At 47.4% G+C, this 14,570-nt stretch overlaps 1 protein-coding gene across 1 annotated transcript; it reads left to right on the forward strand.

Annotated features, from left to right (window-relative positions):
- The first annotated feature begins 12,354 nt into the window (after positions 1-12,354).
- Positions 12,355-14,119, forward strand: LOC147966258 (uncharacterized). Its single transcript, XM_087527176.1, has 2 exons — positions 12,355-13,711; positions 13,948-14,119. The coding sequence occupies exons 1-2, from the start codon at positions 12,355-12,357 to the stop codon at positions 13,983-13,985; spliced, it is 1,395 nt and encodes a 464-aa protein (XP_087383302.1). The 3' UTR covers positions 13,986-14,119.
- The last annotated feature ends 451 nt before the right edge of the window (positions 14,120-14,570 follow it).

A 14,570-nucleotide genomic window follows, 5' to 3' on the forward strand; every position in this document is an offset into this window, starting at 1 on the left:
CATATCCGGTACCCGCGAATGCAGCAATCGTGCACCTAGGGTTTTAGGGTTTATTTGTTAACGTCGCCTTTCCGTAACACTCATGTGTGCGAGACAGCGAGAGGCCGACTGCGTGCGTGCGCCTCTTCTCTTCGTATATGTACTCCACCGTTTGTCTGGTGTCCAAAAAATTATAATAACTACTAGCAATGTGCCAATGCGTTGCCACACGATCAACGTAGATTAATACATATTCACCGATTTGATAGAAAAAAGTCTAGTTTTGAAATATGTATATCACTAAAAATATATTATGTTTCACTCAAAATATATTCCTTTGGCGGTTGTGATGAGATAAGGGAGGAATGTTGTTGGTTTCAAGATTCGAGAAGTGGTATATGTCTAGTTTCTACTCTTACTAGCAAGATGCTCGTGCGTTGCACGGAACATCAAGATCTTGTGGGAGAAAAGGATGAATGAGGGAAGGCCTTATCTGCAAATGTGGTGAAGAGTGCGGGTAAATTGCCATATTTTCCTTCCTATCTGTCAGATATAAATCAGACGACCTACATTGCAGGATGGCAGGCCCACCATCATCACCAACTCTATTTTTTATACCTACTCTTATAAAAAGCATTGTCACTGATGATCGTGTGCCTGCCATCCTGCAATATAGGCCGTTCAATCTATATCTTACGGATAGGAAGGAAACTATGGCAATTTTGCAAAAAGATACCCACACCCCTCTCCACATTTGCAAATAAGGCCTTCCCTCGTTCATCCTTTTCCCCCACAAGATAAACTACTCATACAAATGCATCTTGATGTTCCGTGCAACGCATGGGCATCTTGCTAGTTGTTGCAAAAAGCCCATGTGTGTGTGAGAGAGAGGGAGAGTGGAGGAGGACAGAGTGGATGTGTGACAAAGACACAACGAGTGTGTGTGCGATAGGTATCAACTTAAAATCAGGCGATAGTGTGTGTGTGCATGATCGAGAGGGCGTGTCTCAAGAAGGGAAGGAAATCTACATAGATACACGGAGCGGGAGAGAGACATGTATGCGATGGATGAAGCACGAGTGTGCGCCTGTATAAACATATCTAGAGGCTAGCTAGTCGATAAATGTTTGTGAGAGAAATACGAGTCGGGGTGCAAAAGCGAGAGTTTTGTGTGTGTGAGAGAGAGAGAGACGGTAGTCGGGAAGGGGAGTGGAAGCAGGAGTTGTGTGTGTGTCTGTGTGAGAGAGAGAGGAGACAGTAGTCGGGGTTGTCTGATCGGTAAACAAATGAATAATGTCAGTCTGGGATGGAGACGAAAAGGAGACCGCAACAAATGTTGTGTCTACATGAGAGAGAGAGAGAGAGTAATTTTAGTGGTATGAGTCATATGAAGAGACATATAGGGTGTGTGAGAGAATCCCATAGAGAGAAAGACAAAGTGAAAGACGAGTGGAGACTGTGTGTGTGGCGGTGAAAAAGAAAGCTTAGGTACCGAGTGATACCAGAGAACAGTAGAGACGTGAGAGATAATGAAAACCGTGTAATGTATAATGATAGGGAGAGTGTGAAACTTCTCAAGGGAGATGTCGAGAGACCATGTTTGTGAGGATAGGAGAAACATGAAGTGAGCGTGCGGGTGAGCTGGAGAAAAGAGAGTGATAGCTACCTGAAGGAGCATGCATGCGAGAGATATGGGCATGAAAGGAGTGAACAAAAAAGGGATTCAAATATTTGAATTTGAGATGATGATACATGTAATCCATACTCGAACCAAAATTGATCTATCAAACATGCACAGTCATATGAATTCTCGCACATCTATGTTATTTAATATGTAGATATTACTGATCCATACATTTTAGTAGAACATAATTTCGTTAAATTTTTTTGAATTCAACCTTAAGATTTCGAGATTGTTGTATTTGTAAATCATATTATACATATAAAGGAGCATAATTATTTGTTGTGCTTTTGAAAGTATATATAAAAAATGATGTATATAGAATGTAATTCCAATTGAAAATGGATCCCGCCCAAAAAAATAGAATACAAACGGGATTCGAATTGAGTTGGCATGGTAAACGTGGACTCTGCAAAATTTGAACAAAGCGGGGAAAGTCGCAGTAACCGCCGGAAACCAAAATCTGCGAGATGGAAATCACTACTGCCTATCCCTGCCACGGAAAGCCTATCTGCTGGATTTCTATAGGTTTCGATAAGGGTAGGTTTGTAATTTCAGCCAAACGTGACGTAACCGCCTCTCACCCGGATTCATACATGGTGGGCGCCAAAACACAGTGTGTCCTCGGCCGAAATCGACTCCCTCCCCGATTCATATTCATACACGGTGGGCGCCAAAAACAAACTATCGTCGACAAATATTCGGTGTATGCGAGATTACCGTCCTATCCCCAACCGACTAATGTTGCTATGATGTAGTAGAAATTTGAAACGGGGGCTAAGTTAGTAAATTTTCTCGCATTTGAGACAAGCGCGCCCTGAATACATGGTTTCCCCCTTCCTCTCTACCTCCCTTTTCCCCATTCGTACTCCGTGGGCGCCAAAACACCCTCTCCACCCCACCCTCCTCCGTCCCCCGCCATCCGCCACCCCATCCACTGCCGTCCTCCTCCACCATGTCGGAGCTGATACCCCGACGCCGCCGTCCAATATGAGAGATCGACCTCTCTCATCCACGGCTTCGGACCGGGATCCTTGCATCCCGTCCTCTCGCTTCATCCCCGCCGTCGTCCACCTTGCCGGCACCGCTCCTACGACCGTATCGTACACCGCGCCCCGCCACCACCGTCTACCCTCCTAGATCTGCTTCCACGCCGCCGACAGCCATCGCTACCGCAGCACCGTCAAATTCTCAGCAGATGCGTATGCGGCGCCGCACCAGAGGCGGTACTCTTTCGTATCTGCGCAACTTATTTATCGCAGCAAGAAAATAGATCACCACTGCTTTACCCTGATTTCTTGTCTTGGTTGCAAAGTTGCCTTTGTCCGGTTTGCACCTTCAGATCCGCCATGGCACACTCAACACTATACTCCCAATGCTTATGGTTTTCCCCTTTTATATTCCACACTAGTTAAATCACAGTAAACTAATTTTCAAAATTGGGTCAGTCGATTTTTCAAAACTCGCCGGAGTTCGCCGGTGCGATCGAAGGGGCTCGGGTGGTTGTGGGGCCTCGCTGAACGAAGAAAACTCAACGCGGGTGGGGGTTGGGGCGGGGTGGGGGTGGGGGTGTCTGAGGAACACAGGTGGTGGGGGCCGGTGGTCCGGCCGGCGGCCCGTGCGGTGTTCTGTATGGAAAGAATCAGATACGAGGAAGAAGAAGGGTTAGGAGACGTAGGATCTTCATCCAACCGCCTGAAATGGTCGGGAGACAGCTGGGAGTTGCATTCTTAATGCGCTCTGGTTCATCATGTGTGGGCACTGCGCAACCAACATTTTATTGTCCAAAATCTGCTTGCTCTTCTTTACCATGTTCCTCTTCCGTTCTTCTTTAATATGTACTTTCTCCGTTCCTAAATACAAGTCTTTGTATAGATTCCACCATGGACTACATATGGAGCAAAATGAGTGAATCTACACTCTAAAATGTATATGGATACATCTGTATGTGATCCATAGTAGAAATCTCTACCAAGTCTTATATTTTGGAACGGAGGGAGTATGATAGTAGTACAGTATGTTCCTTGTACTGAAGATGAGCAGGGACATTTGCAGTGTAGAGGTCTATACAGTCGGTTGTGATGGAAACTTTGAGCCTCTTTGATTCGTAGGATCTTGTAAACATAGGAATAGGATTTGTAGTGGCCTGCCCACTTGAATCCTATAAGAATAGCAAGGAAATGCAGGGAGCTGTGTCGCCTTTGAGAGTTACACTGATATGAATAGTACCGCACCTTCACTTGAAGAGAGCTGGTATCCAAAACCTTTCTAGCCGTACCGGCAATACTAGCACATATATTCCAGCAAGTTCCACTTTGCTGATTTTACTCTGATGCTTAAGGTTTTCCCGTTATATCTACACTATGATCTGTGTAGCTGCTTTGTGTCGCACTAGCATCAGTCCACTCTTGAAGCTAAACACTGCAATGACTTACAAAATTGGCACCAAGGCATTGAGTGCCATTTTGGATGCAATGAAACTCATATGCTCCCCACCTGTTGATTCTTGTTCAGAATATGATCCTAATGACTATTCTAACCTCGAGGAGTCAAAGGTAGATGGCCTGTCCTATTCACCCATCAAGGTGCCTTTTCTAATTTGGCAATGTTTTATTGATTGCGGGTATCTTGCATATGTTGTCTTGCATTTCTTCTACTTTGTTGCACCGCCATCTGCTTAGTTTACTCATCATATATGTCGAGATGTCATGCCCATCCATTATCAATACATATTCCATCTGTCATCATACCATGTTTTTCCACTCAAATGTTGTTCTTATGCATCAGACATCAAAAAGGAAGAGGGTGATTGCCAAACCTGAAGGAGCACCAGTAAAGTCCTTGAAAAACGTGGTGGTGCCGGAGAAATCAGACAGCACCTCACTTATATTGGCTGTACAACCAGTGACACAAAACGTAGGACCGACTCCAGCAGACTGTACCCATACTTCACTGGCCACACCACTAGCCCCATCACATAGGACCTGCACTCCAGCAAAAGGTATACCGATTTCATTTGCCATAGCACCAGCTGTACCACAGAAAAATCCCACTCCAGCAAAAAGTACAGCAAGTCCACCGGCCGAAGACCTATCCCAACTGCAGAGACGGCCAATTCCTGCAGATTGGAACCCCATTCCATTTATTCCCAGGTTAAAAGACAATGCTTTCAATGTTGTTAGGGACTACGTGCATATATTCCCATCATGGGAAGATTATTATGAAGACAAACACCATTTTCACATCTTCCTGTCCAACTTACGTGTAAGTGCTATTATTCATGGTTATTAATTTCCTGTTTTCTGCTGATTGAACACATCAATGATTTACATTACATTGTTGTAACTAGGCGAGGGTCAATCTGGATAGTCATGACGAGCAAAGATTGCTTGTGCTTTTCAAGGAAGCATTGCAGCAGTATCGGTGTTACCTAAGGAAATCACACTTTGATGGCAAGTCTATAAATGAATTTCCGATGAAGTCTCCTGTGCTAAATTTAGAAGACATTGAATGGAAAAAGCTTGTTATGCACTCGTCTTGTTCCCAGGATGAGGTACTGTCTATGAAATCACATGACAATTTGAACTTCTACTTTTCCGCATGTGCCTTACGGATGTTTTTTGCAGGAAATTTGCTCGAAGAAGAATTCCGGTTTGACAAGAACGACAGGATATCGCAAATATGCTGCCCGCTGCTTTGCTCTTGTTAGTACCTGTTTTCCTGTATCACTGTACTTGCATACATACCTGGTTCATTATGTGACAGCAGTATGCATGATAGCTTGCTTATCAATTGTTCGCTCCAAATTATCTGATCTATATGAATGGTTACATTAGTGTAGAATATATCCAATGCCAATGTTTTTTAGCTCTGCATTGTTCTTGTAACTACATGCTGTCCTTTATCAGTGTACTTATAATGACAGGTAGTTGTTCATGTACCATCACTCTGCAGCTTATTTTCCTTTACCCTCCATTTTCTACACATCAGATCTATATTTACTATTACCATAAGGTTGGTACTGAAGAAGTTTAGCTGTGCATTGCTCTTGGCTGTACCTTTTGCCTATATCGTTGCACTTACATACTTGGTTATGTAGCATCACTCTTCATCTTATCTTAAATATTCTCAATTTTTTCATATATTATCACATCTATATTTACTCTTAACAAAATGTAGAATAAAGGCAATGCTTTTGAAGAAGATTCTGTGGTAAACTTCTTGAATTGCCCCCCCCCCATCAGCATGGACAAGGCCTTTATAGAGCCTGTCTTCACCAATAATGTAAGTTTGTCCATCTCAAGCCTTCAAACTTTGTCGTATATATTTAGTTAGGCATGACTGCAACAACTGTTTATTTTTGGTGTTTGCATCAAATTGCTTGTTTAAAATTTATTATGTAGTTCGTAAAAAAAAGTTTGTCCTTTCTCAATTTAAGTTTTCAGTTGTACAACCAAGTTCCTTCTTCATACCATGTAAATTAAACTATACAGAGCAAGTGCTCTTCTTTTGCACTGCATGTATGCTTCTATTCTTCATCCGTAATCCAGTGGTGTGGTGAACCTACCCACTACAGCACAATGTCATATTCTGCAATGTCTTAACTATGAACAATGTCATATCATTCTACTATTATTTAAACCGTCTCTTTATTTGCCAATCTGAAATGGTATAAATTGACAGCACACTAACCATTGATACTTATGAGTTCTTGATCTGTAATCCAGTGGTGTCGTGAAGCTGCCAACTCCTTCATAATGTCATTTCCTGCCATGTCTTGACCTGAACAATACCATATTGTGTTAATGCAATTTTAAGCTGTGTCACTTTATTCGTCGGTAAGAAATGTGATGAATTGTCAACACTGATACTTTTATGTGCAAAACCTGTCATCTGTCTGCTTGTTTATCTTTCAGAGTGAGGAAGATATAAGTGTTGAACAAGCGCAGTCTCATCATCTTGCTCAGCTGCTTGCGCTGCAGCTCCCCAGCAGGGCTAACCTTTCTTGAACTCTATTGAAGTGCTGTCGATTTGGTATATTATTTTGTCGGCGTGTTTATTTGCACTGGTGGCGATCTTTGATGCCCCGTGTATATAATCTACTGTCTGCTTGTGCTTTATTATCATAGTGGCAAACTTTGATGCCCAGTGGATGTAATATGCCGTAATTTTTTTATTGTATAGTCTAGGTTTTTTCTTATTCACGATGCTGCAGTTATTTTACTGTATATATATCCTTTCTTTGCAGTAAACCGGCCAAACCGTAAAATTACGATACATAATCGGGCCGTCATGCAATCACGATGTAGTTTGGGCCTGAAACGTGCCGAACAGCTCACGGGCCGGCAGCAGCCCGAAATGAACCCCGACCCATGATTGTGCGAATCAAATCACGGGCTTTTAACAGGCCAAAATTGTCTCGGTCCTTGTTTGGCCCAATCAGATATCAGCTGCGAGCAGGCCGGATGCAAACCGGGCCGTAGTTAGGCCCAACTATATGACGGGCTTTTAACAGGCCGAAATTAATATAGGGCCGAAATGTTAAATGGGCCCTTAACAGGCCAAAACTAATATTAGCCCGAATTACTAAGTGGGCCTTTAGCAAGTGGGCCCAAAAGCATAGTGTCCAGTTGACGGGCCGAATCTGATATGGGCCATAATTGAGCCCAAAGCCTCTTAAGGGCCGGACCTGATCTGGGCCATAATTTGGCCCAGAATGTGTAGGCTTTTAATGGGCCGGGTCTCATATGGGCCACTATTAGGCCCGGAGCATGGCAGGCCATTAATGCACCAGATCAAATATGGGCCGACATTTGGCCCAAAACATGGCAGCCAGTTAATGGGCCGGCCTACTAGGGTCCTCAAAATCTTGTGGGCCTACAGCTGGGCCGGCCCATTAATGTCGGCGAAATCTCGTGGGCCTTTAGCTGGGCCGGCCCATTATGATCCGCAAGAACCTTGTGGGCCTTTACCTAGGCCGGCCCATTATGGCACACAAAAATCTTGTGGGCCTTTACCTGGGCCAGCCCATTATGGCCCGCAAAATCTTGTGGGCATTTAGCTAGGCCAGCCCATTATGGTCCGCAAAATCTCGTGGGCCTTTAGCTGGGCCGGCCCATTATGGTCCGCAAAATCTTGTGGGCCTTCAGTTGGGCCGGCCCATTTAAACTTGATGGGCCGATCCATGTGTCAACATATCATAGGCGCGTGTCGCCCATTGGATGAGTGACACCTGTGCCAACGCGGACCTGACACGTGTCTCCTCCAGCCAATGATGATTTTACACGTGGAAAATCCCCATTGGTCGGGGCTGTTAACGGGTTATCGGATCCAAAACCCGACCCGATAGCTTAACGGCGTTCCGTTACGGTGGATGCCATGTGTCGGTCACCCTTGAAGAAAGCACTTCTGTGACGCGCGATTTATCGTCATGGAAGTGGGCACTTCCGTGATGATAATTTTGGTAATGTCATGGAACACTTCTACGACAGCACATGTATGACTATCTTGATTCTGTCATAAATTTGTCATGGATGTACATGCATGACAAAAAACACGACCTACTGTGACAAACACGTATCATCACGGAAGTGTATTTTTTGTAGTGTTATGACTGCATATAAACATTACATTATTGTATCCATTGACCGCCATACAACTACATCTATAGTTAATACTCCACCCAAGACCGCTATCTAACATGCATTTCTAAGTATTAAGTAAAAAAATGGAGCATCACATTTAGCAAAGTGACATAATGTACATAGTATATTCTCTTTACCTCTGATTCATCACCTATACAACTGGTCAACTTTGAATGGCAATAACATAATACAAGTTTTCCCTCTTTCTGTCACTAAGAAGGTTAAATCCATCTAACATACATAACTCCCTCTTGAAGATCATTCATCTAATTAATCATGGCCAGTGAAAGACTAATAGATCGAAGATCATATATGTCTATAAATCATGCATCAAAGAACTCAAAAGGATCCATAAGAAATCCATATATAATCTGATCATAGCGTGACAAGTCATCACACTGAAAGAAACACATCGAGAATTACATCATATGGATCAATCATGTAAGGAAGCTTATGTAATTGTATTGATAAGCAAGGGAGAGATGATGCCACATAGCTACTGCTCTGGATCATAGTCCAGGGAGGACTACTCGCACATGGTCATTGGAGCAGTGGAGTTGATGAACATAGCTCCGATGGTGAATTTTTCCACCGACAGAGTACCGAAAATGGTCTCCAGATTGAGTCACCTCGAAAAGTGAGGTGGCGGCGGTGAAAAAATTTCCTCAATAAATCCGTCCGACGATTCGGGAGAACATAAAGGCGTCGCGACATGCATTCAGTGGAGAGGCGCCCTGGGGGCCCACACTTGGGGCCGTTGCGACCTTCCCTTAAACGTGAGGCAGGGATGCGTGGGGGCCTTGGGTACAGGCGCTCATCTGGCCCATCCGGGCCATCCTACCTTGAAACTTCGTGAACATATTTTTTGTATATTTTTCGTCCCTAGAAAATATTACTACCTCTGTACCTTAATATAAGATGTTTTTGTAGTCCAATTGTATAAAACTATGCCAAAACTATGTACTAATGGTATAAAAGTAGTATTTCTATAAACTCTAAAAATATGAAAAAACAACACTTGCACTTGGCACTGGATTAATTGGTTAGTCCAATAAAATTGTATAAAAATGTGACAAAACTATGTACTAAAAGAAGTAGCATGAACATACCAAAAATTATACATATGTTTGAAAGGTATCACTTGGTCGGCTAGTCAATAACATCATGGGCGGTAAACTTCTAGCTCTTGGCTCGGGCAGAGTGATGGGTAGTGAGCACCTTTTCCTCCTTTGCTAGGGTGGTGTGATGGGCGACACACGCCTCCGCCTTAGCTCGGATGGTGTGAGGGGTAGTGGGCATATCCCCCTCCCCCCTTGGCTCGAGCGGTGGAACGAGCGGTGCATGCCTCTGCACCCTTGTCGATGGTGGCGTGATCATGACGATTAAGATAGCATGGTCACAGGTGGAGGGGATCAACAAGTGTCTTCTCCTTGGCTTGGGCCGCGTGCATGACTTCCTTGGAGCGCAACGTGAAATGGGACGTAAGGAGGAAGGCGCCATGACAGACGCAAGGTAGGGGGAGGTGGAGGGTATCCCATATTTTAAAAGAGAGGGGATGGGGCCATCTGGAAACCCCATTGGGAAGCGAAGTAGCCTGGCAGAAAACCTCTTTGGGAAGCGGAGGGAGCGGCGACTCCGGTAGGAAAAGGAAAAAATGGAGTAGGACCAAATTGTCGGATCCGATGTGAAGGATAGCCCGGATTCCCCTTCTTAGCCCCAAATTTAGAATAATATCTTCATTTGGGACTAGCCTAGGGGATTCTGGATAGTTCAAAACCAAATGGGGAACCCGATTGAGTGCAAAAATTGTCCTGACCCGACAATCCGGGCGAATGGGGTGAAATGGGCACCCACCTAGGATGCCCTTATAAAGAAAGTGTTATATACTCCCTCCGTAAAGAAATATAAGAGCATTTAGATTACTACCTTTTAACTCCTAACACCAAAAGTTCTTTTGTTAGTTAGAGCATCTACAACCGGGCTCCTAAAAAATGACCCCTCATATGTCCACGGACAGGGCCAGTACCCCTCATTTTTCATCCACCGCAACCACAAACCTCAAATATCATACTCTCAATCCATACTACACCATACAACACGAATAAGCTACATATTATGTTACATAGATAAAGCAACACTTCTCATCATTGGAGATGTGGACAGCCTTCGTGCCGACAATGCCAGCCAGACCAGCCTCCTGGTCGTTGATCGCGGCCCGCTACTCTGGATCCTCTCCGGTTTGTCGCGACCTCTAGCTCCGACTAGATGGAGTCGAGGAAAGCCTGCTGCTTCACTGCCTCCTTCTCTTGGGCTACCTTGAACTTGGCCAACGCCTTGCCCATGTCGAATCCGGTAGGAGGAGGTGTCGGATCCACCTCGCCTTCCTCCTCCCCGCCGTCCTTCTTCTCTACGTCTGGCGTGCTATTGCTTCACCTCCTCCTGCTTTGGAGAGTATGGAGGCAAGCCGGCTGCAATGCAAGTAGCACGTTGTGCCTGGATGTTCGTTAGGAGCTCCAACCAGCACTGCGGAGTGAGAATGGCGTAGGTGATGATCTGGCAGCGGAGCATGGCTAACGGCGAGTTCGGAGCAGTTGGGACTGGATGACAAACTTGGAGCGAATGTGAGTGGCGGCGCGGACGGGAGATAGGGGTGGAACTAACAGTGGCTGGGCTTGGGGCTCGCCGTTCGGCTTAAATATAGCCGAATTTGTCCCCTCCAGCGCACCGGAGCGGAGTTCTCACCAGACCAACCAGTTTCAATGTGTGTCCATGCGAGTCCCGCCCGTCAGTCGGACATGTAGGACATGTCCGGGCGCGATCGAGCCTCCTCATAGCCGCTCTAGATAGGGACTGGATATGGAGGGATGTCGGTTAGCCCGGACATATATGGCCAGTTTGAGAAGCCTGGCTAGGTTGCGATTTTGTGACTGCTCGCTGATCGGGCCATCCACGCGAATGCATATGGGGCATTTGAGGAGCCCGTGTGTAGGCGCTCTTAGCTTTTCCTAGAAATAACCGGAGATCACCTGCAAAAAAAGAAAGAACTGGAGATGCTCTACAACACACTGGTTGGCATACAACCTTAGAACATATGCACGCATGTGGAAGATGGCTCCAAACGAATACTTCAATTCGTTGCATATTGTTATCATGGGACCCTAACAAAATTCGGTGTAATGTAACACCACTGACATTGATGTTCTGTCACCGGCGGTTCATGAAGATGCAGTAGCAACACCACTGACATCGATGTTCTACTACTCTCTTATCGTTTATGTTCAGTCAGAGGCAGTGGCTTCTTTCTTGAGAAATGCTAATCTTGTGCTCTGCCAATGCAGAGGGGAAATGGCGATGACGAGCTCAGGGCATCGAGATTTCACGACCCCCAATGCAAACTACACCAAGTTCACAGAAAGATGGCATTATTTTGTTGTTCAAACAGATTTATAGTTGAAACAGATTGTTGTTGAATGGTGGAGTCCCAATGTACTAACGCAGCTGCCTCTGGTAAACATCTGGTATTGCTTCAAGAGAACTGCACATATCACGAGATGAACCAAATACTAGGATAGTGAGTACCAGGTAGCGTGAAAATGAACAAAACTGACCCTTATCTGCAACTTCAACACAAAATGACCCCAATCTGAAATTATTTCACGAAATAGCCCTCTTTTACATGACGCCCGAGGCTAGGGCGCCATGCTAGATAGCATGACGCCCCAAGCTAGGGCGCCATGATAGCGACATGGCGCCCCGGCCTGGGACGTGACATGACGTCCCGGCCTAGGGCGCCATGCCAAATAGCATGACGCCCTAGTCCGGGGCGTCATTGTTAAATTGTACCGTTGCATGTACCTGTATTGTATGAGATGGCTGTTGTAATTAGGCCCTAGTCTTCCGCCTGTAACTCCACTCACGCCATCCACTCCCTACATGTAGGGAGTTCGGCTTCGTGCTTTGCGTATATGTAACAGCTCTATTGAATGGAATAGAAGCGCTGAGTAATTCCACCATTCTTCTTGGTAATCACAGCTTAGGTGTCTCTCTCCCATGTCGACCAGCCCACCTCCCTCTCCCGTCGACGACGCTCGCGACCACAACCCCTCTACCGACGAACTCGCCGCCGCTGCAGCCGCTGCTGAGCGTCCCCGTGCATCGCTCACCCTAGATCTCACCAACTCCGGCGGCTTACCTCTCGCTACATCCCCACCCAACCCCATTCCCCCGATCCCTCTCTCTGTGTCCACCACCACTCCCCCTCCCGGCAGCCTTCCTCCGAGAATCGCCGGGGTCGTCGATTTCAAGTTGGCCCTGGATAGGACCAACTTCACCCGCTGGCGCAACTACCTCAACCTCATCTTCGCGTGGCACCACGCGGAGACGCACGTCCAGGCCGGGGCCGCGGCGCGCCTCTCCGATCCACAGTGGTGCGACGATGACAACACTATTCGCCTCTGGTTCTTCTCCACCATTGAAGGCGATCTCCTCGACCTCGTCACTCCGCCTGACTCCACCACCTACACGATCTGGCAGCGCCTTCACGAGTACTTCCTCGCCAACGAGGCTGAGCACGCGATGCACCTCGGTCAGGAGTTCCGGGCATGCATCCGCGGTGACCTCACCATCAATGAATACTGCCGCCGCCTCCAGGGTATCGCCGCCACCCTCGTTGACGTCCGAAAACCGGTCACCGACCGCACCCTGACCATGCAGATGCTCGATGGCGTCGGCAAGAAGTTCGAGCTACCGGCCGCCATCATCCAGTCCACTGTGCCATTTCCCATGTTCGCCCAGGCGCGGTCGCGCTTGGTCCTCGCCGAGCTCGCCATCGACAAGCGCGCGCACACCGAGGGCGCGCAAGTGTTGGCCGTCCTCCACGACGACGTGCGGGGCACCGACGGGCATGGCGGCCACGGTGCCGACCGCGGTGACCACGCTCCTCCAGGCGGCCATCCTGGCGATGGTCCTCCGGGTGGCGGCAACGGCGGCCGTGGCGGTCATCCAGGCGGTGTTCCTCCGGGCGGCGGCTACCGCGGGCGTGGCGGACGCGGCCGTGGCGGCCATGGACGGGGTCGCGGCCATCCCGCTGGGGGTGGCCGCGGGCCGCAGCCGTGGCTGGGCTATTTTGCGCCCATGGGTATACCCTTCCCGCCGCCGCGCTCCCCGTGGGTTCGACCCAACTTTGCGGGCGTCCTCGGCCCACGTCCAGACGCGCCCCACCATGCCTACTTCGCGTACGCCACTGCTCTGACCCTGCCTCCACCACCTCCGTACGCCGCTGCCTCGCCGTACTCGTGGGATGCGACCGCGATGTTCCACGCCGCGCTCAGCCAGGGGCACGGCTACCCGCCCTACGCCGACTGGATCATGGACACTGGTGCGTCCTCACATGTCACCAGCGACCCAGGTACCTTGCTCGAGTCTCATTCCCTTTTAGCGCATAACTCTCGTCATATCATTGTCGGTAATGGGGCTCATCTCCCTGTCGTCACCATCGGTAACACTCGCCTCCCTCCTCGCCCTTTCTACCTTACTGACATCCTGTTGTCCCACAATGTTGTGCAAAACCTTATCTCTGTACGAAAGTTTACATGCAATAATCTTGTTTCCGCGGAATTTGATCCCGTTGGCTTTTCCGTGAAGGATCTTCACACCAAGGAGGTGCTTCTGAGGTCCAATAGTGGTGACGACCTCTACCACTTCTCCGGCGACCATGGCGGCACTACACCGGCGGCTTACGCTCTTGCGACTTCGGATCTTTGGCATAAACAGCTCGGGCACCCGGGCTCTTCTTCTTTAGCTCATTTTCCCTTTGATATTTCATCCACATGTAATGAAACTCCCAAGTCTCCATTATGTACTGCTTGTCAAATGGGCAAACACACTCGCCTTCCCTTCTCCACCTCGACAACCTATACCACTACGCCATTTCAGCTTTTGCATTGTGACTTGTGGACCTTTCCTCTTCGTGCTAAATCCGACACATGTGCCACTTTGCAACGTTTCTTTGCGTTTATTCTTACTCAATTTCATGTGCTTGTGCAATGTTTGCAGTGTGGCAATGGCGGTGAATTTCTTACCACTAGCCTTCGTGAGTTCTTCTCTACTAACGGCATCGCTTTCCGTCTCACGTGTCGGCACACCTCTCCCCAAAACGGCAAAGCAGAACGGTTCATCTGTACCACCAATGATGTCATCCGCACGCTCCTCTTTCAAGCACACCTAGCACCGCCCTTTTGGGTAGAAGCTCTCCATACCGCCACCAC

The sequence above is a fragment of the Triticum urartu genome, chromosome 6A (genome assembly GCF_056163025.1).
Source record: "Triticum urartu cultivar PI428250 chromosome 6A, HENAU_Tu73, whole genome shotgun sequence".
In the NCBI taxonomy this organism is placed as follows: domain Eukaryota; kingdom Viridiplantae; phylum Streptophyta; class Magnoliopsida; order Poales; family Poaceae; genus Triticum; species Triticum urartu.

Bases quoted from the DNA above. Each gene is read 5' to 3' on its own strand.
- LOC147966258 (XM_087527176.1), top strand. From the start codon at position 12,355: ATGTCGACCAGCCCACCTCCCTCTCCCGTCGACGACGCTCGCGACCAC. The intron at 13,712-13,947 runs GTACCTTGCTCG...TTTTCCGTGAAG, and splicing joins ACATGTCACCAGCGACCCAG to GATCTTCACACCAAGGAGGT.